The sequence below is a fragment of the Ovis aries genome, chromosome 10 (genome assembly GCF_016772045.2).
Source record: "Ovis aries strain OAR_USU_Benz2616 breed Rambouillet chromosome 10, ARS-UI_Ramb_v3.0, whole genome shotgun sequence".
NCBI lineage: Eukaryota > Metazoa > Chordata > Mammalia > Artiodactyla > Bovidae > Ovis > Ovis aries.
The window spans coordinates 76303419-76330198 of NC_056063.1; the positions used below are offsets into that span (position 1 = coordinate 76303419).

At 37.3% G+C, this 26780-nt stretch overlaps 1 protein-coding gene across 2 annotated transcripts in view; it reads left to right on the forward strand.

Annotated features, from left to right (window-relative positions):
• Positions 1 to 26780, forward strand: part of PCCA (propionyl-CoA carboxylase subunit alpha) — a 378551-nt gene that overhangs the window by 162664 nt on the left and 189107 nt on the right. For both annotated transcript variants that reach the window (XM_015098256.3, XM_060394658.1), the window contains exons 10-13: positions 768 to 870; positions 5287 to 5381; positions 7654 to 7804; positions 25924 to 26067. In XM_015098256.3, coding sequence (XP_014953742.2) covers positions 768 to 870; positions 5287 to 5381; positions 7654 to 7804; positions 25924 to 26067 — 493 coding nt within the window. The remainder of the gene's footprint in view (positions 1 to 767; positions 871 to 5286; positions 5382 to 7653; positions 7805 to 25923; positions 26068 to 26780) is intronic.

The following is a 26780-nucleotide window of genomic DNA, read 5'->3' on the forward strand; positions in this document are numbered from 1 at the left end:
CCTCAATTAGTTTTAAGTAAGCAAGTCTGAGTTTTTAATAGACTGAATGAACTCATGTCAAAGTGTATGACTTTAGTAAGCATATTTTAATAATAATGTTTAAGTTATTGTAGTTTGGAAATAAACATATAACAATATTCAAATTCATGTTTTTATTTAAAAAATCAAGCTGTTCTCTTTTGTTGACTATTTTTGAGCAATTTTAAAGAAGATAAAAATTATAATGATCTATATGGACATGTGGGAGACCATTCAAAGTTGTGTACTTAAAATATTTGGAAATGTTCTTGAGGACTTTCTTCGCCTATTCTTACTGAGTTTATTTGCTGTGGTTTTGCCCCAGCTGTGCAGTTGCCTGTTTCTTTACATTTTTGTGTGCATTGTCTCACTTTTGAGTCAAATGGGTATGCATTTTAATATATTTTTATTAGTGGAACTAAGGTATATTAAGGTCCAAGAAATGAAATTTTACATGCTTTGATGGCTTATTAAAATGTCTCTTTTTTTAAAGCAGTTGGTGAAATAAGTATTTGGTGTTCCTCTTTCTATAAAAATCTAAGATCAGGGAAATTAAAGCATTTACCCAGAGTCACAGTACTGGTAAGTGGAAGACTTGTTGTTCAGTCAAAATTAATTGAGTTATTTGTATGTTAAGTATATTTTTCTCTGCTTTGCTCAGAAGTATGCAAAAATAAACCTTTAGTTTTCTTTATATCAAGGGCTGTGTTTGTTTTGTGTTCATGGGACTCTTCTGTTTTTCTTCATAGGGATGGTTTTCGATTTTCATCTCAAGAGGCTGCTTCTAGTTTTGGTGATGATAGGCTACTAATAGAAAAATTTATTGATAACCCCCGTCATATAGAAATCCAGGTTGGTACATTTTAAGATACTTTCAAATCATTATGACTTTAAAATAATATTACTTAGTCCTATTAGAAACACATCCTCTCTTAAATTTTTGGGTGATTGTGAATGATCTGTCTTTTATTGTGCCCATCTTTGTATGAAATGTTCCCTTAGTGTCTCTAATTTTCTTGAAGAGATCTCTAGTCTTTCCCATTCTATTGTTTTCCTCTGTTTCTTTGCATTGATCCGCTGAGGAAGGCTTTCTTATCCCTCCTTACTATCCTTTGGCACTCTGCGTTTCAAATGAGTATATCTTTCCTTTTCTCCTTTGCCTTTAGCTTCCCTTCTTTTCACAGCTATTTGTAAGGCTTCCTAAGATAGCCATTTTGCTTTTTTGCACTTCTTTTCCATGGGGATGGTCTTGATCCCTGTCTCCTGTACAGTGTCATGAACCTCCGTCCATAGTTCATCAGGCAACTGTCTATCAGATCTTATCCCTTGAATCTATTTTTCACTTCCACTGTATAATTGTAAGGGATTTGATTTAGGTCATACCTGAATGGCCTAGTGGTTTTCCCTACTTTCTTCAATTTAAGTCTGAATTTGGCAATAAGGAGTTCATGATCTCAGCCACAGTCAGCTCCTGGTCTTGTTTTTGCTGCCTGTATAGAGCTTCTCCATCTTTGGCTGCAAAGAATATAATCAACCTGATTTTGGTGTTGACCATCTGGTGATATCCCTTTGTGGAGTCTTCTCTTGTGTTGTTGGAAGAGAGTGTTTGCTATGACCAGTGTGTTCTCTTGGCAAAACTCTGTGTACTGTGTACTTTAAGAGCAAATTTGCCTGTTACTCCAGGTATTTCTTGACTTCCTTCTTTTACATTCCACTCCCTTATAATGAAAAGAACATCTTTATTTGGGTGTTAGTTCTAGAAGGTCTTATAGGTCTTCATAGAACTGTTCATAGAAAGTTTCTAGTTCAGCCATCTTTCCCAACATTTGATATTCTCAGTTTTTTAATGTCTTGCCATTTTGGTGGACATGTAATAGTATCTCTGTTTTAATTTGCATTTCCCTAATGAATATTGATGTTAAGCATGTGTTTTTTTTTTTTAAAGTTGATTAACCAGAACTGGATATCATATTTTATGAAGTGACCACTCAAATCTCATCCTTGGCCCTCCCCACTCCCACTTTCAAATTTGACTTTTTAAAAATTATTGAATGTTGAGGGTTTTGTATCTATTTTGTTTATAAGTCCTTAAGGTTTTTATACTAATTCTAGTTTGAGAGGGTAGTCCTTTGGGCCAGCATGTGGTGGAGGTGGTGAGAGGTGATAGAATTCAGGGTGTTTTGTGAATGCAGACTAGAGTTTCTAAAAGATTGATGTGCTATATAAGAAAAATTAGGCATCAGAGATAGTTTTAGGCTTTGGCCCAAGAAATGATAAGAATGGGACTATCATTTACTGAGATGGGAAAGACTGTGAGAGCTGCATATTTGGGGGAGGAAATCAGGGTATGAAGATTAACAGATGAAGGCTGAGATGCCCATCAGATACCAAAATGTGGGTTTGAGTAGACTATTGGATATTGGAGCCTATAATTTAGGGGAGATATTAATATTTGAGCTGTCCTTCCTGTAAGATCCTAGAGGCAAAATAGATTTTCCCCTTCTCTGTATTCCCCATCCAGCACTTATTTGTGCTATCAGAAGACCACTTAAGCCATATTACCTTTAGCCATCTCACTTTTTCCACACTAAAAAGTATCACATTTTTTTTTTACTGATACTCAATAAATGTTTGTTGTGTTAAATAATTATATTTCTATGTCAGCTTTTAGCTTATTTTAATTAACCATGGCATATATTTATGCTGATATTTTTTTAACATCAGGTGAAAGTGCCTCCCAGTAACTTAAATAGGCAGCACAGGTGTTTCCCAGATCTGATCTGCACTTGGGAGTTGCTTTTCTTTTTTTTAATTACCTTCTTCATTTTAATTAATTCCTATTAGATAGTATGTGCACATGATAAAGGGTATTTAACAGAAAATAAGCCTTCTTTCACTCTTGTCTCCAAGCTCCCTGGTTTCCATCTCTGGAAGCCGACACTGTTACTGTTTTTTGAATATCCTGCTATAGTCGATGAATATATATATATGCAGTATTATTTTCTCAATGAGCTATCACATACTTTGTCCTTTGTCGTGCTGAATCTCTGTGCTTACAGTAGGAATGGCACTGGTCTGTTGAAACCAGGGTGCTGCTGGCATTTTATGGGCTGGGTCCATGGATGCTGAAAGATTGAATTACGTGAAGTGGTCTATTAACAATGAAGCTTTTCCTAATAAGCTAGATACCTGGGAGATCATTTTATAATCGTAATCATTATCACTTGTGTCTGTAAAGGGTGATATGGATAGTTTAAAAACCTCATGATGACTTGATCATTAACTTCCCTTACAAGCACTTTTTTTTTTATTTTTATAATGTTGTCCGGTTACTTTGTCTCTTAATTTGTTTAGTGGAATTCCTTGGTGGTCCAGTGGTTAGGACCCCGGGCTTTCCCTGCTGTGGCCCAGGTTCCGTTCCTGGGCAGGGAACTAAGATCCCAAAAGTCACATGGTGTGTCCAGAAGAAAAACTATGCACAGACTTCAGAGAAAAGCAAGCTTGACTCTGTGACCAAAATGAAAAGAAAAGTAGATCATTTATGTACATTTGAATCTAATATCTTACAGTTGAAAATGTTTCTGAGAATTCTCGATTATTGTCACTTTATTTCTTGGAGGCTAAGTTTACTTTCACTTCTATATCAATTAGAATAAGAAAAGGTAGAATAAATTTAACATTTAAAACTAATTCTGGATGTAGTTCTGTGGTCACTTTGGAGTCCTAGAAATAAAATTCCAACTTACTGGCATTTCATTACTGTAATGTTTCCCTTTGGAAGCATTCTTGAGGTTTGGATAAATTCCTAAAAATTAATTAAGCAGTCATGTATGAACTGTTCATTTTATTGTTTAATATATTGTTAAATCACAATCTTTTCAATGTTTCCAGGAGCCATATAAAATATTAAGATGATATCTACTATTAATGACGCATGAAGAAACAGAGTGACTTGCCCAGAGAGATTACATAGCTATTTGGAGTTTAAATTAGTGCCTAGTCTTTTTGCTTCTAGAATAGCTTTTATCTCCATTAGCTTAAATATATGCATTCAGTAATATATATCTACTCCTTAATCATGAAAATTGATTCAGTTCAGTTCGGTCACTCAGTTGTGTCTGACTCTTTGTGACCCCATGAATCGCAGCACGCCAGGCCTCCCTGTCCATCACCAACTCCCGGAGTTCACTCAGACTCACGTCCATCGAGTCTGTGATGCCATCCAGCCATCTCATCCTCGGTCGTCCCCTTCTCCTCCTGCCCCCAGTCCCTCCCAGCATCAGGGTCTTTTCAGATGAGTCAGCTCTTTGCATGAAGTAGCCAAAGTATTGGAGTTTCAGGTTCAGCATCAGTCCTTCCAATGAACACCCAGGACTGGGTTTTTTTTTTTTTTAAATGTGAAAAACATGAACAAAAAGTGTGTTTTAGGGTTGCCAGATTTAGCTAAGGAAATACAGGTTAAATTTGAATTTCAGATAAATGGTATTTGTGTTTTTTTAAGTATGTCTCATTCAGTATTTTAATATTTTTATTACAATTAAAAACTCTAGGGACTTCCCTGGTGGTCCAGTGGCTAAGACGCCAAGCTCGTAACGCAGGGGGCCTGGGTTTGATCCCTGCTTAGGGAACTAGATTCCACATGCTGCAACTAAGACCCAGCACAGTCAAATAATAAATATATAAATAAGTATTAAAATGAAAAGCTCCAGTTTATTTCTCGTTATCACAAATGGAAAAAACCATAATGGTATATACTAACCCCAAACTTTTTACTAGTTTCTTACAACAAAAATAAAACAGTAAAAATATCGGTGTATAAAGTAACAGACTGCATATCGGTTGTAAATGAAATAGCATTTTCTGATCAACAGACATTGCAGTATTAACAAGTAGATGTTTGTCATAGCACCGTGGCTCTCCCAGGTGCCATTGAAATCTTAGATGTATTCCCTTTACTGATGCTCAGTATCCTTCACAAATTTGTACAGTTGATTCTAATATTTTACCCAGTGTATTGGAAATGTAACATGAAAAATTTTTTCCTCAAGTCTTTTTAATAAAAATGTTCCATTGAGTTTTGGAGTGGTAGATGATAAAATTTTCTTGCACTGGTGTCAACCAAAAGGATACTGTATTTGACTGGTGTCTTGTGTTTTAGGAGGTCGGAGTATTGAAAACTAGGGGGTGTTACGTGGAGACATGTTAACTGGGCATGTGTGCTATGGATATGGCTGTATAATTTTTCAAGTGGTATTATTGCTCCTTCAGGTTTTAGGTGATAAACATGGGAATGCCTTGTGGCTCAATGAAAGAGAGTGCTCAATTCAGAGAAGAAATCAGAAAGTGGTGGAGGAAGCACCAAGGTAAGTGCTTTTCCTGAGGAAAATACAGAGTAGTCTGATATTCTGTATTTTTTAGGATTCTTTCCCATTGTAATAAAAACTATTTAATAGAGCTGAAATTACTTTAACAGTAATAGTAGGATCTATTAGTTGTCCCATGGCATGTGGGATCTTAGTTCCCTGACCAGGGATCAAACTCATGTCCTCTGCATCACAAGGCAGATTCATTATCACTGGATCACCAGGAAAGTCTCTACCCCTGAGCTTTGAGCACAGTGATGAGCTTGTCTGCAGCTCTGAGGATCACTAGGAGAGTTTATGACAAGGGAATGAGCAGAACCAGACAGGTCAAGAGTAGTTTTACTCAGCTGTGCTTGTGATTATCCAGATGTTATGATGTTAATCTTTAGTTGCACTTTCCTTTTTTTTTTTTTTTTTTTGGTTGCGTTAATTCTGTCATCCAGTTGTTGTTGAAGTGTCATCTATGCCTGAATGAGACAGGAAAATGATCAGATTTTTGGCTTAAAGAAAGTGAAGAGGACATTACCACTTAAAAGAATCACAAAGATGTAAAATGCAGTGGCTAGAACTTATTTAGATCCTGATTCAAAGAGATTAGCTATAAAAAAATTAATGAGATAATCTAGGAAATTTGAATGCTAATATAGATGTTAAAGCTATTAAAGAGTTCTTGGTAATGTTTGAAGTGTGATTGTTACAAAAGTACTTACAGAAATAGATAGGGAAGTTTTTATGGAAGAAGTGATACCTAATTTGATATTTGCTTTAAAATAAAAGGGGTGATGCTGGTAGAAAAGTAGGCGTGCCATTAGACAGGACGGGAGTGGTTGTAAAGTAATAATTGTTACATATGGCAGATACATGCAAGTTTGTTATGTGCTTAGTCGCTCAGTCATCTCCTGACTCTTTGCGACCCCATGGACCGTAGCTGCCAGACTCCTCTGTCCATGGGATTCTGCAGACAAGAATATTGGAGTGGGTTGCCATGTCCTCCACCAGGGAATCTTCCCAGCCCAGGGATGGAACCCAGGTCTCCTGCATTGCTGGTGAATTCTTTACCAGCTGAGCCACCAGGGAAGCTCAAGTTCATTATGCTCTTCTATAATAAAATGTTTATAAGATATCATCTAAATCTTATGCATTTGAGACTAATTTTAATCCACAGATAGAAAAATAGTCAATGTTTTGTTTCTCAGAGCCTTTCTTTCATAGAAACAAGTATATGAAAATGTGGAAATGATCTGATAATATTCTTTTCAGGGTTCATTGAAACTCTATTTGTCTGTTGGAAGGTGCTTCTTTATTGTGAAGCAAAAGTTGTGAGGATTTGTTAGATGTACTCTTGATTCTTATTATTTGTGGTAGTTATGTTTTATAAAGTTACAATACTGAAGTGTTACTCTCACAGGAAATACAGAGTTAAGTTTCTGTGACCCTCGAGTCAGAACATTTTCATCAACCGATTAATGCATAATCTTGTTTTGTATGTGTTTCTGTTGAAAGACACCTTATTTTATGCATATTGTTGACTCATTAATGTTGCACTCACCATCTTGGTGAGCAGCATTGTAATACTTGCTTGAAGCAATCTCACCTAACACACCTTTTCTCCATAAAGCACATCTTCCAGTCTTACTTGGAGAAATTTTGAATCTATGTGTAAAATTTTACTAGTTGTAAACAACTAGTTTTGCTAAAGCAGCTGTATATTTTGTAGATTGATTAAAGTTGCAGTATAATGTGAAAAGTTCAGATGTTCAGTTCAGTCTCTCAGTCATGTCTGACTCTTTGTGACCCCATGGACTGCAGCACGCCAGGCTTCCCTGTCTGTCACCAACTCCTGGAGTTTGCTCAAACTCGTGTCCATTGAGTAGGTGATGCCATCCAACCATCTCATCCTCTGTTGTCCCCTTATCCTCCTGCCTTCAGTCTTTCCCAGCATCAGGGTCTTTTCCAGTGAGTCAGTTCTTTGCATTAGGTGGGCAAAGTATTGGAGCTTCAGCTTCAACATCAGTCCTTCCAATGAATAGTAAGGACTGATTTCCTTTAGGATTGACTGGTTTAGATGTTAGTTTTGTATAAAAGTTTGAAGTTGATATATTTCAACCTGTTATGCTTAATTAACAGTAAGCATATATTCTAAGCATATACCTTGAAATCTTGAGTTGACCTAGATGATCATATCTGAGTAAACTTAAAGAAAATTAATGCACACAAAAGATTACTTAATTTTTGTTCAAAATGTAGGTGGTCACTCTGTGTATATTTGCAGCATTTTTCTAGATTCTGAGACGCGAAGAGCAATGGGAGAACAAGCCGTTGCCCTTGCCAAAGCAGTGAATTATTCTTCTGCTGGAACTGTAGAATTCCTTGTGGACTCAAAAAAGAATTTTTATTTCTTGGAAATGAACACGAGACTCCAGGTAACAAAACCTCTGTTTTTCATTCCTCTCCATGCCTCTAAACTTTTCCCCTCCTCACCACCCCTTTTGGTCTTATAAAAATTAAAAACCAATTCCTTAAAAGTGGGAAATAAAGATTTAGTTTTTATGTTAGTGCTAAGAAACCTGTTGGAAATGACAGATGAGTATCAGGTTAATTTGGTGGTCAGTGACTAGCCCCTCTGCTTCGTTACTGCTAGTACTTTATATTGGAAATTCCAGTTCTCTTTTTTTTTCTTGAACCTTTCTTGATGAAGTGCATTAGTTAGGGTTCATATGCTGAAAAGGGAAACTAATCAAGATATCATGCATAGAAAGGAATTAAGTGCCTACAAATCTTTGGAAGAGATGGGGAAAGTAAAGGTATTGAGAGTGAGCTTTCAGGAATGACTCTCAGAACTGAACCATCCAACCTGTCTTCTAGAGGAATGGACACCTCTGCCACAGTTGGGAGATTGAGAAATTAAGTGGCCACCTGGAACTGTTAACTTCAGGGACATACTTGGTCAGTTCCGAGCAAGGTTTCGGGAAGCCACTGGTATACTGTTAACTCACTGATGGCTTTATTTCCCTTCTTCTTCCCCCTTTTCTTTGGTTTAAATTGCAAACTGACAAACAAATTCAGAAAAATATGTAGAATAAAAATGTGTAGTTGAAAAAAATTATTAAAAGCAAAAGTTTATGTGAGCATCAATTGGATCGAGAAGTACCAAAATGCCAGTACTTCTTACCCCTGGCCCTCAACTTCTTCCCATTCTCAGAGATTCCGCCTCCATCTTCCTGTTTATTATTCTGACTGAATTCTAAACAACATCTCCTTATATTTCTGGATAGTTCTTCCTTTTGTTTATGCACGCCTTGACAATAGAAATAATTTTGTCTGTTTCTTTTTTAAACTTTCAATCCATGGGATTGTATTATATATAAATTTTTTGTACACGGCTTCTTTTCTCAGTGTTATGCTTATGAGATTATACCATGGGACAGATTTTCATATATTGTGGTAAAATTTGTGTATCTAGATGCATTTGAGACCAAGGGTAATTCATATTTATAATTTGTATAGTATTAACCTTAGTAGTTTTTGCTGAAAACTTACAATACTTCTGTTTGAAATCACTTTTTTAGCCTCTATCCTGTTGTTGTGGATATCTTCAGAATTGACAGAATTTTGCCTTTTAGAGATTAATTTGATTTTGATTAAATATATATCTTTATAATGAAGTATGTCTAATTATATAATTAGCTGGGAAATCATGTTTTTGATTAAAATGGAGACTTGATTATGTTGTGATGAGAATAATACCTTTGTAATATGATCCTGAAGGCAATTTGAAGTGATTACAATGTATATTTATTGTATTCAAGACTCAATAAATACTAGACTTTAGTTGGGATACTTAGCAGATTTTGCAGAATTAATAATCAGTGTTTTTTTTTTTCTTTAGGGCACTTTGTTATTATGTTCACTTTTTTTTTAAGAAACCTTTAGTTTTTATTTGTTTCTGGCTCATGTATCTCAGTGCATAAGTTTTTTCAAGTTTGTTCCATGGTCAATTTTGGTATAAGACCTCTAAAAATTGATATTTATTATCAAATAATTCTGTGGTATCAGTCTAAATCACTTAGGTACCTGTGTTTACAATTTGTATCATGAGTGGCTTGCTAGGAAATTGTGTTCAGTACCCTCAAAAAAAGATTATACATAAATGAATTTCAGGAAAAAAAACTGATAGTACCTAAACCCGTGCTATATAATAGCACAATTATTAATTTCTGTCTCCTGTTTAATGTTTAATAATATCTCATTTCTCTCTTGCATTTGCTTCCAGGGACAGTAGTCTTGTCAGTAACTAAACAAATTATTATTATTTTTTTTTTTAAAGAAACATCTGTGTGGTGGAGGGATATTTCATGGTGGAGTCTGTGACTGAATGGGAGCATGAAAAAAAGGATCTTGTGTTTTATAGTATTCCGAAAGCCATGCTTAGATATTTCAAAGATGTCTTTCTGATATTGTTTAAACAATTCAGATGTCCTTTTAATGGTAGATTTTCTGTTTCAAATTTCTTTACTAACCTTAAATTATAATACTTAAGGCACGTTCACCAAATTCTTTATCTTCTAAGATATATGTTATCTCTAATTAGTGTTTCAGTTTGAGGCTGGTGAGCTATAATTTTCTTTTCTTTTTTTTTTTTTTTCCTTGAAATTTCCTGATTGAATTGTCACTTTTTCCAGCTTTAGAACTTGTACATTTTTTCCTGGTAACACAGTGTGAGTAGCATCGTCACTTTGCTAGATTTCCTTAAGAGTGACATTTGAAATAAATACCATTTCTCCTTAAAGAGAAACACTGAGAAAGTCACTGGGTTTGGTGCATAAATACTGGTTTTTATCTCTCTTTGGTGAGAATTTATGTATCAGGTTTATCTATGCCATCCTCATATGTTTGTTTTTAAAGTCACTGTTTTCTTAAAGATAAAATCCAAACGCTTTTAATGTTCAGTGGCTAAGTCCTGTCTCTCTGTAATCCCATGAACTACAGCAAGCCAGGCTTCCCTGACCTTCACTATCTCCCTGAGTTTGCCTAAACTCATGTCCATTGACATTGAGTCAGTGATGCCATCCAACCAGGTCATCTTCTGTTGCCTGCTTCTCCTCTTGCCCTCAGTCTTTCCCAGAATCAGGGTCTTTTCCAGTGAGTCAGCTCTTCGCATCAGATGGCCAAAGTATTGGAGCTTCAGCTTCAGCATCAGTCTTTCCAATGAATATTCAGGACTGATTTCCTTTAGGATGGACTGGTTGGATCTCCTTGCTGTCCAAGGGACTCTGAAGAGTCTTCTCCAGGACCACAGTTAGAGAGAGCATCAGTTCTTTGATGCTCAACCTTGTTTATGGTTCAACTCTCAAATTGATACATGAGTACTATAAAAACCATAGCTTTGACTAGATGGACCTTTGTTGGCAAAGTAATGTCTCTGCTTTTTAATACGCTGTCTAGGTTGGTCATAGCTTTTCTTCCAAGGAGCAAGTGTCTTAATTTCATGGCTGCAGTCACTGTTCTCAGTGATTTTGGACCCCAAGAAAATAAAATCTGTCACAGTTTCCATTGTTCCCCCATCTATTTGCCAGGAAGTGATGGGACCAGCTGCCATGATCTCAGATTTTTGAATGTTGAGCTTTAAGCCAACTTTTTCACTCTCATCTCTCACCTTCTTCAAGAGACTCTTAGTTCCTCTTCAGTTTCTGCCATAAGGGTGGTGTCATCTGTATATCTGAGGTTGTTGTTTTCTTTTTCTTAAAGATATAATTCAAATGCTTTTACATTACAAGTCCCTTTGCTCTGTAGTGTTAATCTCTCCTTCCTTTTTCCTGGATTCTGTTTGACCTCTGTGTGCCCTTATCAAGTTTGATTCCCTTTGCTTGGAATGGTCCCCATCTCTTGTCCTAGTAGAAGTGTGCATATGTACCCACCCATGCTTATATGTTTCCTTCTCTGCATCTGAAAGATGGATAGAGAAGTGGATAAATACCAAAAATGCAACTTTATTAAAATCTTATTTTAATGAAATAAATATGTAATTTTGCTTGAATAATCTTCTTACTTTATTGAACTGAAATACTAAGAAGTAGTAATCATTGGTTAAAAGAAAACCTAATATATCCAGAAGAGTAAACATTGGAAAAATAACTTCCCATACCACATTTTTTGTCATAACTGTGTATTTTTTTTGTAGAGGCAACCTTTGTTTTACTTAAAAATTGTCTTTTGTAGTGTTTCATACTTAAATTTAAAGTGTTATCTTCTTCATTATGATTTTGAATATTCATTTGTATGAGTATGCATTTCACCAGTTTCCTATTTTTAATTTTTCCAGTATTTTGCTATCCTAAATAGTGCAATTATGAAATACCTTTTATATTATGACTTTGCACATGTGAAAGTAGAATTGCCTGGAAAGTGATAGGTTCTTGTATAATTTAGTGAAATAGTATCAAGGTGCCTTTTATATGAGAACTTGCCTGGCTAAAAGGATCTTTGCCTTTGGCTCTGTGTATGATAGTGAGAAATGGTACCACATTTTCATTTTGTTTTTCTTCTGAGTGAGGGTGAATTTTTTTTCATAGAGTCATTTACATTTCTTTTGCCCTTTAGGTTTTCTTATTGAGTTGTAGATGTTATATATTTTTTCAGGAAATTAGCCATTTGTGATATCATCAGGAAGCAATGCTCCATGAATATTTTCACATTTTTACAGAGTGAGGGCTTTCTAAGCCAAGACCTCTGGCACCTGATTAAATGATAACAACTCTAAAGATGGAGCTTGCTAGAGAGAAAGTCTTATCTTTCCCCAGAGCTATTTGTTCACATTCCAGGCCTTCCCCCTTCTCTCTCTGGACAGATTTATTTACTCTCCAGAGTCAAGTTTGCTGTCTCTCCAGGGCTGAGAAAGGGCAGACACGGCAGCATCGCTTATGTCAGTTTAGATGACTCGTGTGGGGCTGCTCTCCAGTGATAGGTGTACCCCCCTCTGCCCACACAGGGACATCAGACCATGGGGAACCAGGGTGTGAGAAATGGTGTGAGGATGCTCTGTGAGTTAACAGTTGCCTCCTTCTCCAGTCCAGGAAACTGTTTCCTGGCAAGATAAGCAAATGAATGCAGATATAAAATATACAGATGTGATTCCTAGCTACTTTCCTTTCACCTCTTACCTGTCATGTTTACTTTGATGTAGTTTTTCTTTCTAGGGAGAAAATTTTTGTTTTAAAATTTTGCAGTTGAATTGCTAAATCTCTTATTTTTGATGTTATCACATACTTAGACGTGTCTTACTCATTTTTTCTTCCATGTTTTCTTTTAGTACTCATGTTATCTTCCTTGGTGAAATTTTCACTTCCCTGGGGATTTTTTTCCCCCCAAATGTCTACCTGTTTGTCACAACCATTACTGAATAATTATTCTTTTCGGTGTTAATTGAGTCTTCTTCGTTATGTACTGAATTCTCATATATATGCAGGTTTTTACTTTACTATTTTCTTTTTTTTAGCCTTTTTGTTATTTATGTGCTGGTACCACACTGTTTTAGATGTTATATCTTTTTATTATAATACAGCATCCAGTAGGACTCTTCTCATTACTCTTATTTTTTCGTATTGTTTTTTGAATTAGCTCATTGAAATGATGAAATTGCTGAACTATTAGATAAATGTTTCTTATTTTCCACTGAAATATTAATTCCTAAAAGATGTTCTTAACATGACAAATGATTATTGGAACTACTTATATTTTTGTCATCGCATTTCTTCATATTCCACTTTGAAAGTATATTGTTTCTTTTTTTATAAAAATGAGTGGAAATTGGCATACTTATATTTAATCCTGATTTCTTCCCTAACCCTTCATTTTTGCTCTTTTCATTGTTAGCTTTTCATTATTGTAACATTACTGTACTTCCTGTTCTGTAGTTCTGAATCTTCAGGTGTTTTCATCATACCTTTGTGTTTTAACTTGCTGTCCTGGTGATGATCTGCATCTTACCATAGCGTTATGATTAATCAGTCTGCATTTTGATTCACTTGTGGTTAGGTGGTTCTTATATATTTTTGTTTTTTTAATCAAGAATTTATTTTGAGAGGTATCCATGGTACTATATTCTGACTTCTTAGATGGGTGATAATGTTCTCTGGTAGCTCAGGTGATAAAGAATCAACCTGCAGTACAGGAGAGTCAGGTTTGACCCCTGAGTCAGGAAGATCCCCTGGAGAAGGGAATGGCAACCCACACCAGTATTCTTGCCTGGAGAATCTCATGGACAGAGGAGCCTGGTAAGCTGTGCAATCCATGGGGTCTCAAAGAGTTGGACATGACTGAGCAACTAACACACATACACACAAGGTTATTCTTACAGTTTCATCTTTCATCTCATAAACGTGAAAGATTATGGGGCTTGAAAATTATGGGGCTTGAAACAGCTGGATTAACACGTTACTGGCTTTTTGACCCAATATCAACCCTTGAGTAATTACCGATACCCACCCACCCACCACCACCACCACCACCACCACCACCACCACCACCGCTGCCCTCCCCGCCCCAAAAAAAGGAAGGAAAAAGAAATAAAAGAGAAATGAGAAACCATGTGGAAGAGGGGAGCCTCTTTGAAGCGATGTGTGTAGGGACGTGCTGCTCTGGGCGAGGAACAGCCATGGCTGCTGAGGGAGGAAAAGGCTGGAAGAAGGCTCCAGCTTCTCTGCCGTTGATTAGGAAGAATTAATCATCGCCTCCATCTCGCAAGGGAGCCTGCGATTCACGACTCTGCTATCGCTGTGTCATGGCTTGGGTTAGCCCAGTATCAGGGATTTTATTACTATCACAGTGTGAAGCCTGTTCGTGGCAGTCGTGTTGTCTCTTAAGATTACTTTCACTCTCCTGCACCATTTTGCTTTCTCTGTAGCTAAAAACTGTCTTCTGGTTTGTCTGTGTGCTGGCTTAGGTTTCTAAGTACTTAGCACTAATTTATCCACATACTTGATCTGTGTTTCATTATATTCAAACCCACTGAGTGGTTTTTTTTGGGGGGGGGTCACTTTTACCTTTGTGTAGTAGTCTCTGGTTTCCTTTCACCCACTATATTCCCTGCCTGTCCTGAGAATTTCTTCTATCTCTCTTTGTAAAAATTTCTTTTCTCCTGGACTTTTGTCTTAAGCACTGTTGGTTTATTCCTTTTTTTCCCTACAGCATATCTTTAAGTAGCTTCCTGAGGACTAGTGCATAGTAGCTAAATTATACGAGAATTTGCATGAGTGAAAATGACTCTATAATTTTTTTTTTTTTAATTAATTTTGTGCCATGCCTCACAGCTTGTGGGATCTCAGTTCCCTGACCAGGGATTGAACCCCAGCGAAAGCAGTGAAAGCACCAAATCCTAACCACTAGACCACCAGGGAACTCCCTATGTTAACTTAACTATTGAAAAAGAAATTAATAGTCTCTATTGTGGTATACTTTGCATATTATGACATTAGCCCATTTTAAGTATACAGATATGGTAGACTGAATGTTTGTGTCTCTCCAGAATTCATATGTTGAAACATACCCCCCACAGAGTGATGGTTTTGGGAGGTGAGGCCTCTGGGAATTGATTAGATTCTGAGGGGGTGCCCTCATGGGTGAGGTTTGTGCCCCAAAGAGAACCTTCCCCTCCTGCGTGTAGGGACTCAGGGAGAAGGTGGCCGTCTGTGGGCTGAGATGTGGCCTTCACCAGACAGTGAATCAGCTGTCCCTTGATCTTCAGCTTCCCTCCCAGCCCCTCCACCTGTGAGAAATACATTATGTTGTTTATACGCCACTCGGTCTGTATTACTCTGTTACAGCAGTGCAAAGGGACTAAGACAAGTCAGTGAGAGGTTGAACATTCACGGAGTTGTGCTGCAAAGAGCAGGATCCGGTTGTAGGACATATCATCACCCCATAAGGATCTTATGTTATTTTATCCCAGAAAGTCTGCTTGCGGGTGGAGTGGTGTGTGTGCATGCTTGTATTGCTGCTCTTGGAGTTTCCAGGTGCCTTTATTGGTTTTTTGGATAGAATTGCTTTTTTTTATCCTGTCTCTTAGCTGCTCTGTTTCACTTAGCATTGTTGTTCAGTTGCTAAGTTGTATTTGACTCTTTGCGACCCCATGGATTGCAGCATAGCAGGCTTCTCTGTCCTCCACTGTCTCCTTGAGTTTGCTTAGATTCACTTGGCCTATATGATCATTATTCTGAGTTCCTATCCTTTCTTGGTGGGTACATCCTCATCCTATCATTTCTTGGTTTAGCTGTGGTTTTTTGGAGTGGTCAGTACCAAATCCTATTTGTTGTGATATTCAAGTAGTTGGTGATAGGATTGTATCTACTTCCAAGGATAGAAAGAGCCTGTGTCCCCACTATTCTCCTTGTCTCAAGGACCCAGAGATCAGAATCCAACTAACATACATGGACCACTTGGATTCATTGACAAAGAGAACAGGGACTCTTCTGAAGCCTTGGTTGACTTTCTCTCCAGGGTGCATGAGTCTCTGCAGGGTCCAAGCTGTCTCCATGACCTGTGCCTTTCACATTCTTCCCTGGAGTTTTCTGAAGCTGGTCTCAGTTCATTCCAGCCCATGAAAGAGAAGAGCCTGTTACCTGTTGTCAGCTGTCACTGCCCCCAGATACCAGGGCTTCACCAGTGCTTAGTGAGCAGTCGAGGGAGATAGAGACCCTGGAGGGGAGTGAACCGTGTTGCTTATTTCCCTCTTCGCAAACCAGAAACATCTAAGCTGGGTTATCTGGGCTCTTTAATGAGCTGGAGGGGAGTTTCTGGACCCTCTGAAATTGGATGCACACTTTACCAAGGAGAAACTTGGTGAGGTTCTAGACTCTAAAACGGTTCAGAACAGTCATAACTGACCAGTGGGAGCTCATTTAATCATTGTTTCCGTAAATTATGAGCATCCACCGTTTTCACTCAGCACCAGTAAATCCTAGCTCTGCTCCTTCCTAGCTGTGTGTCTGTAAGCAAGTTCCTTAACTTCACTATGCTTCATTTCCCTCATCTGTGAAGTGACAGTAATGTAGCAGTTGCTTTATAGGATTGTGAGCGTTAACGAATGAATATTTAACTGCTCAAAATAGCGTCTGGTTTGTAGTAAGCACTTACTCTTCTTCCTAACTGTAGGAATCTTACCAGTAATATTCTGCATGCTATGTTGGTTAAACATTGGTTAATATGTTCACTACTACTGTTGTCATTATAATTTAAAAAGTGTGTCAGTAGTCTTTTTTTTTTTTTTTCAGGTGGCAAACTGGGCCACAAATTAATTAATAATAACTTCCTCTTATTCTTTTGTCAGTTGATTGAAAAATTATTGTTGCAAATGAACAAACATAGTTGAAATACTACCTGCTTTGGAAGAAGTCTCCGTTTCGTTGTAAGAGTTTTGTGTAAGAGAAAAGTGGAGATGGAAATCTTTTCTTCTGAACATGAAACTCACTAAAGGGTTACATTGATAAGCTATTTCTGCTTAGATCTTTGTGCTAAAATTAGTATTTTGAATCCTGACTATACCTTTCCAAATTGTGTGTGTGTGTGTGTATAAAATTGTTAATTTCCAAATCCAAGTAATTTTTAGATTTGTTTTTGAAAAGCTTTCTTAATATTGTCTACAAAGGCAAAAAAAAAAAAACAAACAAACAAACTAGAAAACTCTCAAATAGAAAGGAGTAACATGTTAAATTTAATGCCCAAACATGGTCACCTGGCTATTCCACATCTTGGAGAACAGAGATATAAATTGTATCCCCTTTGTTAGACCTCAGTCAGTGGCTTATACTGATTGCAACAGTGAAGGAGCAGATGAATCTACTTTTGCTGTGAAAAAAAAAAAATGTAATAGTGCTGTTGAAATTCTCTAGAGGCCAGATATCCCCATATCCCATCAGAGATACCATCAGAGATATTTGTATCATATGGAACCTTGTTTTCCAGGAGCATTTTAGGAAAACCTTTTTGACATCTTGATTGCTATCCTTCACAGTTTCGCACATTAAAAAATTAAGAATTATTGCAGCCTAAATCTGATTTCTGAGAATTGACTGTAACTGAACAAATATCTTTTTCTTATTTCAGGGCAATTTTAAATTTAAAAAAGTACTTTAATGAATTTAGCCTTTTATGCACTTAAAGTGTTTGACTGGAAGAATAATTGGTGGAAATAGGAGAAATTACAGGGAAATGGATTTGTAATTAATTTGTAAAATTCCCTTCTTGCCAGAAGGAATATTTTAGATCTGGACAGAAATTGACATTTTGATTGTATTTGAAGTCACAGAGGCCAGGATTCTCAGACTGGCTGGAGCTAGCCAGAACTGGAATACTCTGGAATATTTGAAGTTACTTTCCTAGGAAATGGAGAATATAAAGTAGGGTATGTTATACTGTCACTTAATGTCTCTCTTTGAGTCTTACTGGAAAATTGAAGGAAAGAAGTTTTTGTTAAACAGACATGAATAGTTGAATTTGTCAGACATTTTTCATTAGTTTTTGTTTTGAAGCATTTTGTAAACTATGTTGTTGTCTTCGAGTTCTAGATTCTCATCTAGAACTTTCCAAATTTGTTCCTGTATTTGTTTCCTAGGGTTACCACATCAGCTTATCACAGACTGGGTGGCTTAAGCGCCGTTTTCTTGCACTTGTGGAGACAGGAGTGTGTGTCAAGGTGTGGCAGAGTGGCTTCGCCTGGAGGCGTTTCTCCGTGGCCGCAGATTAGAGCTCCTCCTCTTGTGTCCCTTTGATCTTCCTTTCTTGCTATGTGTCATCTGTGTACTCATCTCTTCTTGCAAGGACATCAGTCACATTGTATTAGAGCCCTCCTTAATGACCTCATTTTAACTTAATTGCCTCTTTAAAGACCCCATCTCCAAACACAATCATATTTTGAGTACTCGGGGTTAGGACTTAAATATATGAATTGGGCAGAAGTGAGGGGAGTACAGTTCAACCCCTAATAGTTCTCTTATCCTTTCTTCATCTGACTGTGTGGCGGTCAACAGGAAAGCTCTATAATAGAATTTGTTCAGTTTTCAGCACCACCCTTGAATGTAGCCATTATTTTCAAGGTGAGTTTACAGGAATGGTGTGTTGGGGCCTATTTCCCAACATGCTTTTTTTCTTTGAGGCCTGTGGATCAAAATTTAATGACTTTAGATCTTTATTTTGAAATCCTGTATTCCCAGGAGGTAGAGTTTCAGTATTTTAATAGGTATATGTTAGATTCCATTTTGGACAAAGACTCTCTTTGACCTGAAAAAGCAAAACCAAAAATAATGACATCAGTTGTCCTTTCAGGCCAGAATAACAACAAACGAAAAAAGATAGAGACCTATTATGCCAAATACCATTATGAAACCCAATTTTATGTAACAGGACAATTTTCTCATATTTCAGCAGGTAATCGTACCTATACTGCTTTGCTCAGTTGAACAAGTTCTTCTTTCAAAAGATGGCTTTCACAAACTGGGTCTTCGTAGTATCTGTCAGTTAGACTTGCATTTAATAAAGAAGTTACTTTAAGTTATGTTAATTTAACATAATATTATCTGGGTGTTAGAACATTCTCTTACCACATACTTCTTGTGAGTATCTCATGTGTCTTGTCTGTAAAATGACAGTGAAACAGGGAGCAAGTTCATGAACATGGACGGATTTGATAAATTTCAGTGCCATGCAGATATTAGTTATGATGTGTACATGGGTCTTCTGCTTTTAGGGACAGCTTCTGCCTTGACTAAGCAGCTGGGCCTCCGCTTACCACCTAAAAGAAACCCTACCCTCTGTTTAAGGAACTGTGAAAACTTTACATCACCCTCTTTCTGTATAATGGCCAGGTTAATAGTTCATTGGTCTGATGCCTCTCCTCACTCTTTAGGACTTTCTCCTCTTTTAAACCTGTGGTTGCTGTTCAGGTACTAGGCTGTGTCCAACTCTTTGCGACCTCATGGACTGCAGCACACCAGGCTTCCCTGTCCTTGACTGTCTTGCTGAATTTGCTCAGACTCATGTGCATTGAGTTGGTGATGCCATCCAGCCATCTCATTCTCTGTTGTCCCCTTCTCCTCCTGCCCTCAGTTTTTCCCAGCATCAGGGTCCTTTCCAGTGAGTCAGCTCTTCACAGCAAGTGGTCAAAAGTAGTGGAGGTTCAACTTCAGCGTGAGTCCTTCCGGTGAACATTCAGGGTTGAATTCCTTTAGGATTGACTGGTTTGATCTCCTTGCAGTCCAAGGGACTCTCAATTTGAAAGCATCAATTCTTTAGTGCTCAGCCTTCTTTATGGTCCAACTCTCATATCTGTACACAACTACTGGAAAAACCATAGCTTTGGCTATATGGACCTTTATCAGCAAAGTGATGGCTCTGCTTTTTAATACGCTGTCTGGGTTTGTCATAGCTTTTCTTCCAAGGAGCAAGCGTCTGTAAACTTGAGTAATTATGTAATTCTTTAATAGGGTAGGTTTTGTTATAAACATCTAAATGAAACACCCATTTAAACTTTTAAACATGCCTCAGTGTTAATATTCATTTGAAGTTAACTTCAGTGTGTAATTAAAATTTGTCTGAATTTTGTTCCCCTTGAGGAATGCTTGCCTGTTATGTAGTTACCCATTCTTAAAATCTTTAGAGTTATTAGATAATCAACATAATAAAGTATATTTAAAAGTTTAAGTCAGAGAAAACACATTGAGCAAATTATCTGCTTTTGATTATTTAGCACAGTGGAAGGGTTCTGATTGAAGAGACAATAATGTCAGTCAAGTCAGATATCTTTACCTTAATAATGTTTCATAATATAAAAACAAAAACTTTGGATACGTTGCTTTAACTTTTATTAAGTTTTATTTTACAGTTATTTCTGATGTCCATAAAATTTCTAAACATTACTAAAAATATCTGTACACCCTTTACTGACATTTACATTTGCTTTATTTTTATCCTGTACCCATATCTTAATTTCTCTCTGTCCTCTTTACCTGAAACATTTCAGAGTAAGTGGTAGGCCTGGTGCTCCTTTACCTCTAAACATCTATCCCCTAAAAGCAAGAAAGCTCTTTTACGTTGCCACATTACCATTATCAACATCAGAATATTAACATTGACATATTGCTCTCTCCCAGTCCACAGGCCATCTTCACATGTCACGAGTTGTCCACTAATGTCTTTTATAGTAAAAATACAACATTTCAATATTGCTTCCAGATCCTATGTTGTATCTGCTTGCCATGACTCTTCAGTCTTTATCTGGAGCAGTTCCTTAGTCCTTTTTTTTGGTCACCTATGACCTTGACATTTTTTTAAATGAGCACAGGCCATTTGTTTTATAGAGTGTCTCTCATTTTGTGTTTGCCTTTTTCCTCTTGAGTATATCCAGACATTGCATATTCTGCAAGAATATTACAGAAATGCCGTTCTTCCATGAGGACCATTATAGGAGACATGCAGTGTCTGTTTATCCCATTACTGGTGATGTTGCCTTGGTTACGGTGGCATGTCTTGGATTTCCCCACAGTAATGTTAGTGTTTCTCTGCTTGTCATTGATGAAGGTATTTTATAGGTGGATACTTTAGGACTTTAGGACTCTGGAAATATCTGTCTTTCCTTCACTAGTTTCAGATACTTCCTAATTGGTATTTAGGACTTCCCAGGTGGTGCTAGTGGTAAAGAGCCTGCCTGCCAATGCAGGCTACTTGAGAGATGCAGGTTCGATCACTGGAAGATCACCAGGAAGATCCCCTGGAGGAGGGCATGGCAACCCAATCTAACGTTCTTGCCAGGAGAATCCCATGGAGAGAGGAGCCTGGTAGGCTATGGTCTATAGCCTCGCAAAGAGTTGTACACCCCTGAAGTGACTTAGCATGCATGCACGCAGTTGGTATTTGAGGAGGAATCAAAAGCTAAAGGTCACAGTGGCAGTGGCAGAATTTATGATTATAACTTTCACAAAAGCAGATAATGACAACACAATTCCAGAAACATTTAGCTTTTCTAAGTTTATTACTATTGAAATTTGATACATCAAGTACTCACGTGAAGTGAAACCTGGTTTACTTTGCCACTGCATTTGATAAGCTCAGTTATTCATTTTTTTTTTTTTGGGAAATACATTTGAAGCAAAAAATTAGAGGGAGTGGCAAGAAATCTAGATTCAAATACTGACAGTAGTGACAGTCTGATGGTGACTGAGAAGACAGCTAAAGTAAATTTGCAAACAGATCTATAAAAACTGCCTGGCCATGACCATCTAAGGTAGGCATATATAACTATACATACTCATAGATTTTGAGTGTGATTATGTATCTTAACATGGCATTTGATAATCGTCATTTGTACCTGTTTGAATAAAAGATTCATAACGAGGTTTGTAATTGGCATTGCCAGTGCTGATTTATAAGCTCTTGATAGAACTTGCGAGACTTCCTAGGTGGCTCAGTGGTAAAGAATCCACCTGCCAGTGCAGGAGGTGCGAATTTGATCCCTGAGTCAGGAAGATCCCCTGGAGAAAAAAACAACCCACTCCAGTATTCTTGCCTGGAAAATTCCATGAACAGAGGAGTCTGGAGGCTACGGTCCATCGAGTTGCAAAGAATCAGACATGATTTAGCAACTAGCAACTAACAACAACAGCAGCAGAACCTGCAAGGTGGCATTGACCTGATAAATACATCCCAGTCAATAATTTGCCTTTGAGAATTAATAAATTCTGATTTGGATGGGCTTCTCTCATAGCTCAGTTGGTAAAGAATCTGCCTGCAATACATGAGATCCTGGTTCAATTCCTGGGTCAGGAAGATCTGCTGGTGAAGGGATAGACTACCCACTCCAGTATTCTTGGGCTTCCCTTGTGGCTCAGCTGGTAAAGAATCCACCCACAATGCAGGAGACGTAGGTTTGATCCCTGGGTTGGGAAGATCCCCTGGAGAAGGGAAAGGCTGCCCACTCCAGTATTCTGGCCTGGAGAATGCCATGGACTGTATAGTCCATGGGGTCGCAAAGAGTCGGACACGACTGAGTGACTTTCACTCTTTTTTGGGGGCTTGTGTGTGTGTGTATATGTGTATGTTTTCCCTCTCTCCATCTTGCTCACTTTTTTGGCTAGGTATTAATTTTGCTGACCAAACCCCAAGGTTCATGTACTAGAATGTCAGTATATTAATCTCTAAGGCACAGTCGTAGTATCTGGAAGATCCTTTATTCATATGTTTCTTGGAACTAGCACATATTTCTTTGGGACAGGAAATTGATGTGTGAAGACCAACAGTTTGTTTGGTGAGGATAGAGTCACATAAGGGAATTGGGTTTTGTAATGTGTCAGCTAGAAATTTTGTTTTGTTTTTTTCTGTACAATGTTCCAGAAAAACCCGAACAACCATTTTGGCCAACCTAATATTTTGAATGTTTAAGGCATTGTTTCTAAATGTGTGTTCTTTGGGATTCTCAGTCCATAAAGATGGTCTGCAAAAGGAAGAGGTGTATGGTTAGATAAATGCTGTACAGTCTCCTTTCAGAGTCCTGAGGCGTATTTACAGGTTAATGTGTTTGAGAAGTCTTTCAGAAAAAAGCAAAAACCCGTTTAACTTAGATTAACTCAGTGTTTCCCAAATAGAAGTTACTCAGAAACCTTGTCCTCCCCCGACACAGTAGTCCTCAGAATAGATGTTTATTAACATCATACTTTCAGAGGTTGTTTTTTATTCTAGATTGGACATGGTTTTGTAGGTTGGACATGATGAATTTCTTGGTTTACCGGAAGCCAGTGTTTGAGTCTTTTTTTCTTATATTTGTTTCAGTTAACCTTTACTTTCCATTGATTTTATCCCCTTCCCTTCCTTTTCTTTCATTTTTGTTTTTTTTTTTTAATGATATTTTTAAAACATTTAATGAATTATGTTTTGGCGTGGGAATGATTTTTTCTCTTTGTAACCTCTGTTCTTCTTAAGCATTGAGTTTAACTTGCACAGGGAAACTATTTTTAAGTTTTCGGGGATGGGGGGTAGACATGGTTATTTAGTCAGTGTCATAAGATGGCTGATGATAATAATAATACAGGGTCTAAAGGAAATGCTTCACATATCCTGTTGAATAACTTTGGAATTCTGTTAAAATGTATTTAGAAGGATTTCTTTTAAAAATGTTTAAATTTATGTTTTCCTTTAAAAAGACTTATTTCTGTTATCTGAAAAATTTAGGTACATCAGACTATCTTGTGTACTTTAACAGTATTTGAACCTCAGTGGATATTTTTTTAAAATTCTTTAATGATTCTGTCTTTAGTAGGTAGTTGTTATTTTAGTTGTCTGCTGATTTTATTTTGTAATAATTGCTGCTCACTGAGATTATAAAATGTTGTGTTACTGTTATATAACTCTAAATTGGGTTAAAGTGGGTCCAATTTTAGATTCTATTCAATAGAACTTTAATAAACTTTTTTCCTATACAGTTATAAGGAGGTCTTCTAAGGCGTAACAGAGCCTTACAATGAATTTGGGTCTTTAGACTTTCATAATGATGTATTTTATAAAAGATAACAGCACAGAAGTGTTTAGCTGTTTATCTTTACTACGTGCTTTCATATCCATTTTTCCTTGAGGAAGAACAGGCAGCTAATATCACCTCTGGAGGGATGTAGATTCCAACCCCGCCTCTACCGCTTACTAGAGACATGACTCTGAATTTGCTACACTCTCATTCATTCATTCAATGTATATTTCTTTGTCTAGTATATAGTATGTGCTTTTCTGAGCGATAGATATAGAAGGATGAAATTAAATCATTTTGTGAGCTTTTAAAAATGTTTTCTTACTTAACAAAGGTAGTGGATGGTATTGATATAAAAAGCCCTTGGTCACAGAGTAGGTTGAATAGTTAGGGTGGTAAGACGCATTCTCACGTGAAATTTATTTCCAGCAAATAATAGAATGGCTTTACATTTGTTCCTTTCTTATTATATTTATCATACAGAACCTTGATTCTCTCAAAACCATGTTTTGTTTCAAGAAGATAGATTCTAAACTATCTAATAAAATCTTTACTTAAGTGTCGCATATATTTTACAAAGGGTAGATGCTTATTTTAGTGATGATTTGTCATTAAAATTATGTCAAAATGTCTTAAAATGTTGTTGAAACTGTAAACAAACTCATAACACACACAGAGCTAATTATGGATGCCATCTGTTTATTTTTACAAAGCTTTTTTTTTTTAAGACCATGGCATTGTCTGCTTATGATAAGCTTCAAGATTATTATAATGACTAAGTCCTGTCCTTCAATTAGTGTAGTTGAAGATGGAAAGACAATTGGTCTGTTCATTGACCTTTTCCCATGTCAGAGTGTATGAAATATAACATGTCATGATAAAGAAACTATAGTGAAGTGCTTTTAAAACATGCTTAATTTTTATGAGAAAGGAAACTGGTATCAAAGCAGCTGATGTGGCCAAAGTTGAAATTCTCAAAACTTACTCAGGGCTTTACATGGAAGGCAGATGACCTGCCCTTTACCAGTGCCCTCTGTGGCTTTATTTTAGCTCAGTTAATTTTAGGACCTCGTCAGCAGTCGATCAGATTGATAACATGTGTCTGCTGGTATCCCTGTATGTTTGTGCATGTTTCTGTACATGTGCATCCCATGCGCTGGGGTGGAAGGCCAGGGATCCCCACGGCAGCATCGTCCAAAACAGTTATCAGCAATTTGCTGAGAGAGCAGTGATTTCACCGGCTCAGTGTTGCCATTGTGCATACTAAGCACTCCCCATGCCGGTCTGGAGGGAGAGCAACCTGCAGGATCCATCTGCTCCTTTCTGCTACACTGCATTGATGCAAGAGTACGCTAATCTGGTTGCTTGTCAGGACAGGTTAGTGAAAGCATGCAAGTGGGTGAGACTCAGGCTGGACCAGTGCTGTGGAAAATCGTAAGCTGCCTCTGTGGATGCCATGCTAAGTGTAGCAGAACAGGCTGATGATCAGCCACACTGAGGACGGTAGCTATAAATATGTAATTGTTAGTGAAGAATTAGTATAAAATTAAAAGTGTTGAACCTGGTTGGACCCCATCAAAATAAACACTGGGAAAAGTAGTACAGTTTACAAACACTTTTGGGATGTCTGTTTTTCTCACCCAGCTTTGTACTATATGGTATTAATGCTTTAATTGTATTCTCTTAGATAGTTTTCAGGTCAACTATGATTACATATAATTAACCTCATTTTACCCAGAAATTGTTGACATTGTCCCTGCTTATTTCTGTTTATTTACTTTTTCCTATATCTGTTGGAGCTTCCCTGGTGGCTCAGCAGTAAAGCATCTGCCTTCAATGCAGGAGGCATGGGTTTGATCCCCGAGTCTGGAAAATCCACTGGAGAAGGAAATGGCAGCTCACTCTAGTATTCTTGCCTGGGAAGTCCCATGAACAGAGGAGCCCGGTGGGCTACAGTCCATAGGGTTGCAGAAGAGTTGGACACGATTTAGTGACTGGACCACCACCACCACACCTACTGACGGGCAGATCTTGGCCTTGCAGGTTGAGCATCCCGTCACAGAATGCATCACTGGCCTGGACCTGGTCCAAGAAATGATACGTGTTGCCAAGGGTTACCCTCTTAGGCACAAACAAGCCGATATTCCCATCAACGGCTGGGCGGTTGAATGTCGAGTTTATGCCGAGGTAAAGCGAACATTGGGAGGAGGGATGATGGGAGGAAGGGTGGTGTTTGTGTCCCGAGTCATGGGGCCACGTGTAACTCAGCAACAAGGTAAAGTTAGCGTCCTGTAACTTGGGGTCAGATACTTGATTATGTAATTCAGAGCTGAACTAGAAAACGAAAGGTTAGATCATTTTGACATAACTCAAAATAGTTTTAAAGGATTGAGTTTAATTAATTTTCATGTGTTGTTTCTGGATGAAAGAATAGCTTCTAATCAGTTTAAGGAGCGAGAAAGCATTAGTTCAATATTCTTGTGCTTGAATGGACTGTGGGTTTGGTTTTGTTTGCTCATTTTCAAACCACATTGAAAATAAACAGGAGCATTTATTTCTGTGTGTATGTTAAAGAGCTACCCTAGTTACACATCAGTTGTTAATTCAGTGTTTAATTTTTTTTAACAGTTTTCCCCCTAATAATTTTATTTCTTACGTGAATAATCACAACTAAAATTTAAATTGCAAAGCTCTTAATTCATAATTTTAATTACGGATTTTACTCATAAACTCTTAGTTCAGTGCTTTAATATTATTTTATAACTATATTAACCACATAATTAAGCAGTCAGCATCTGAAAATGCTTCTCTCAAATGACTGAAACAAAAATGCAAGGAAATATTATGGCATCTTTTACTCTTTTAAGCCTGTCTGTAAAATAAAAAGCCAATTAGTAGTA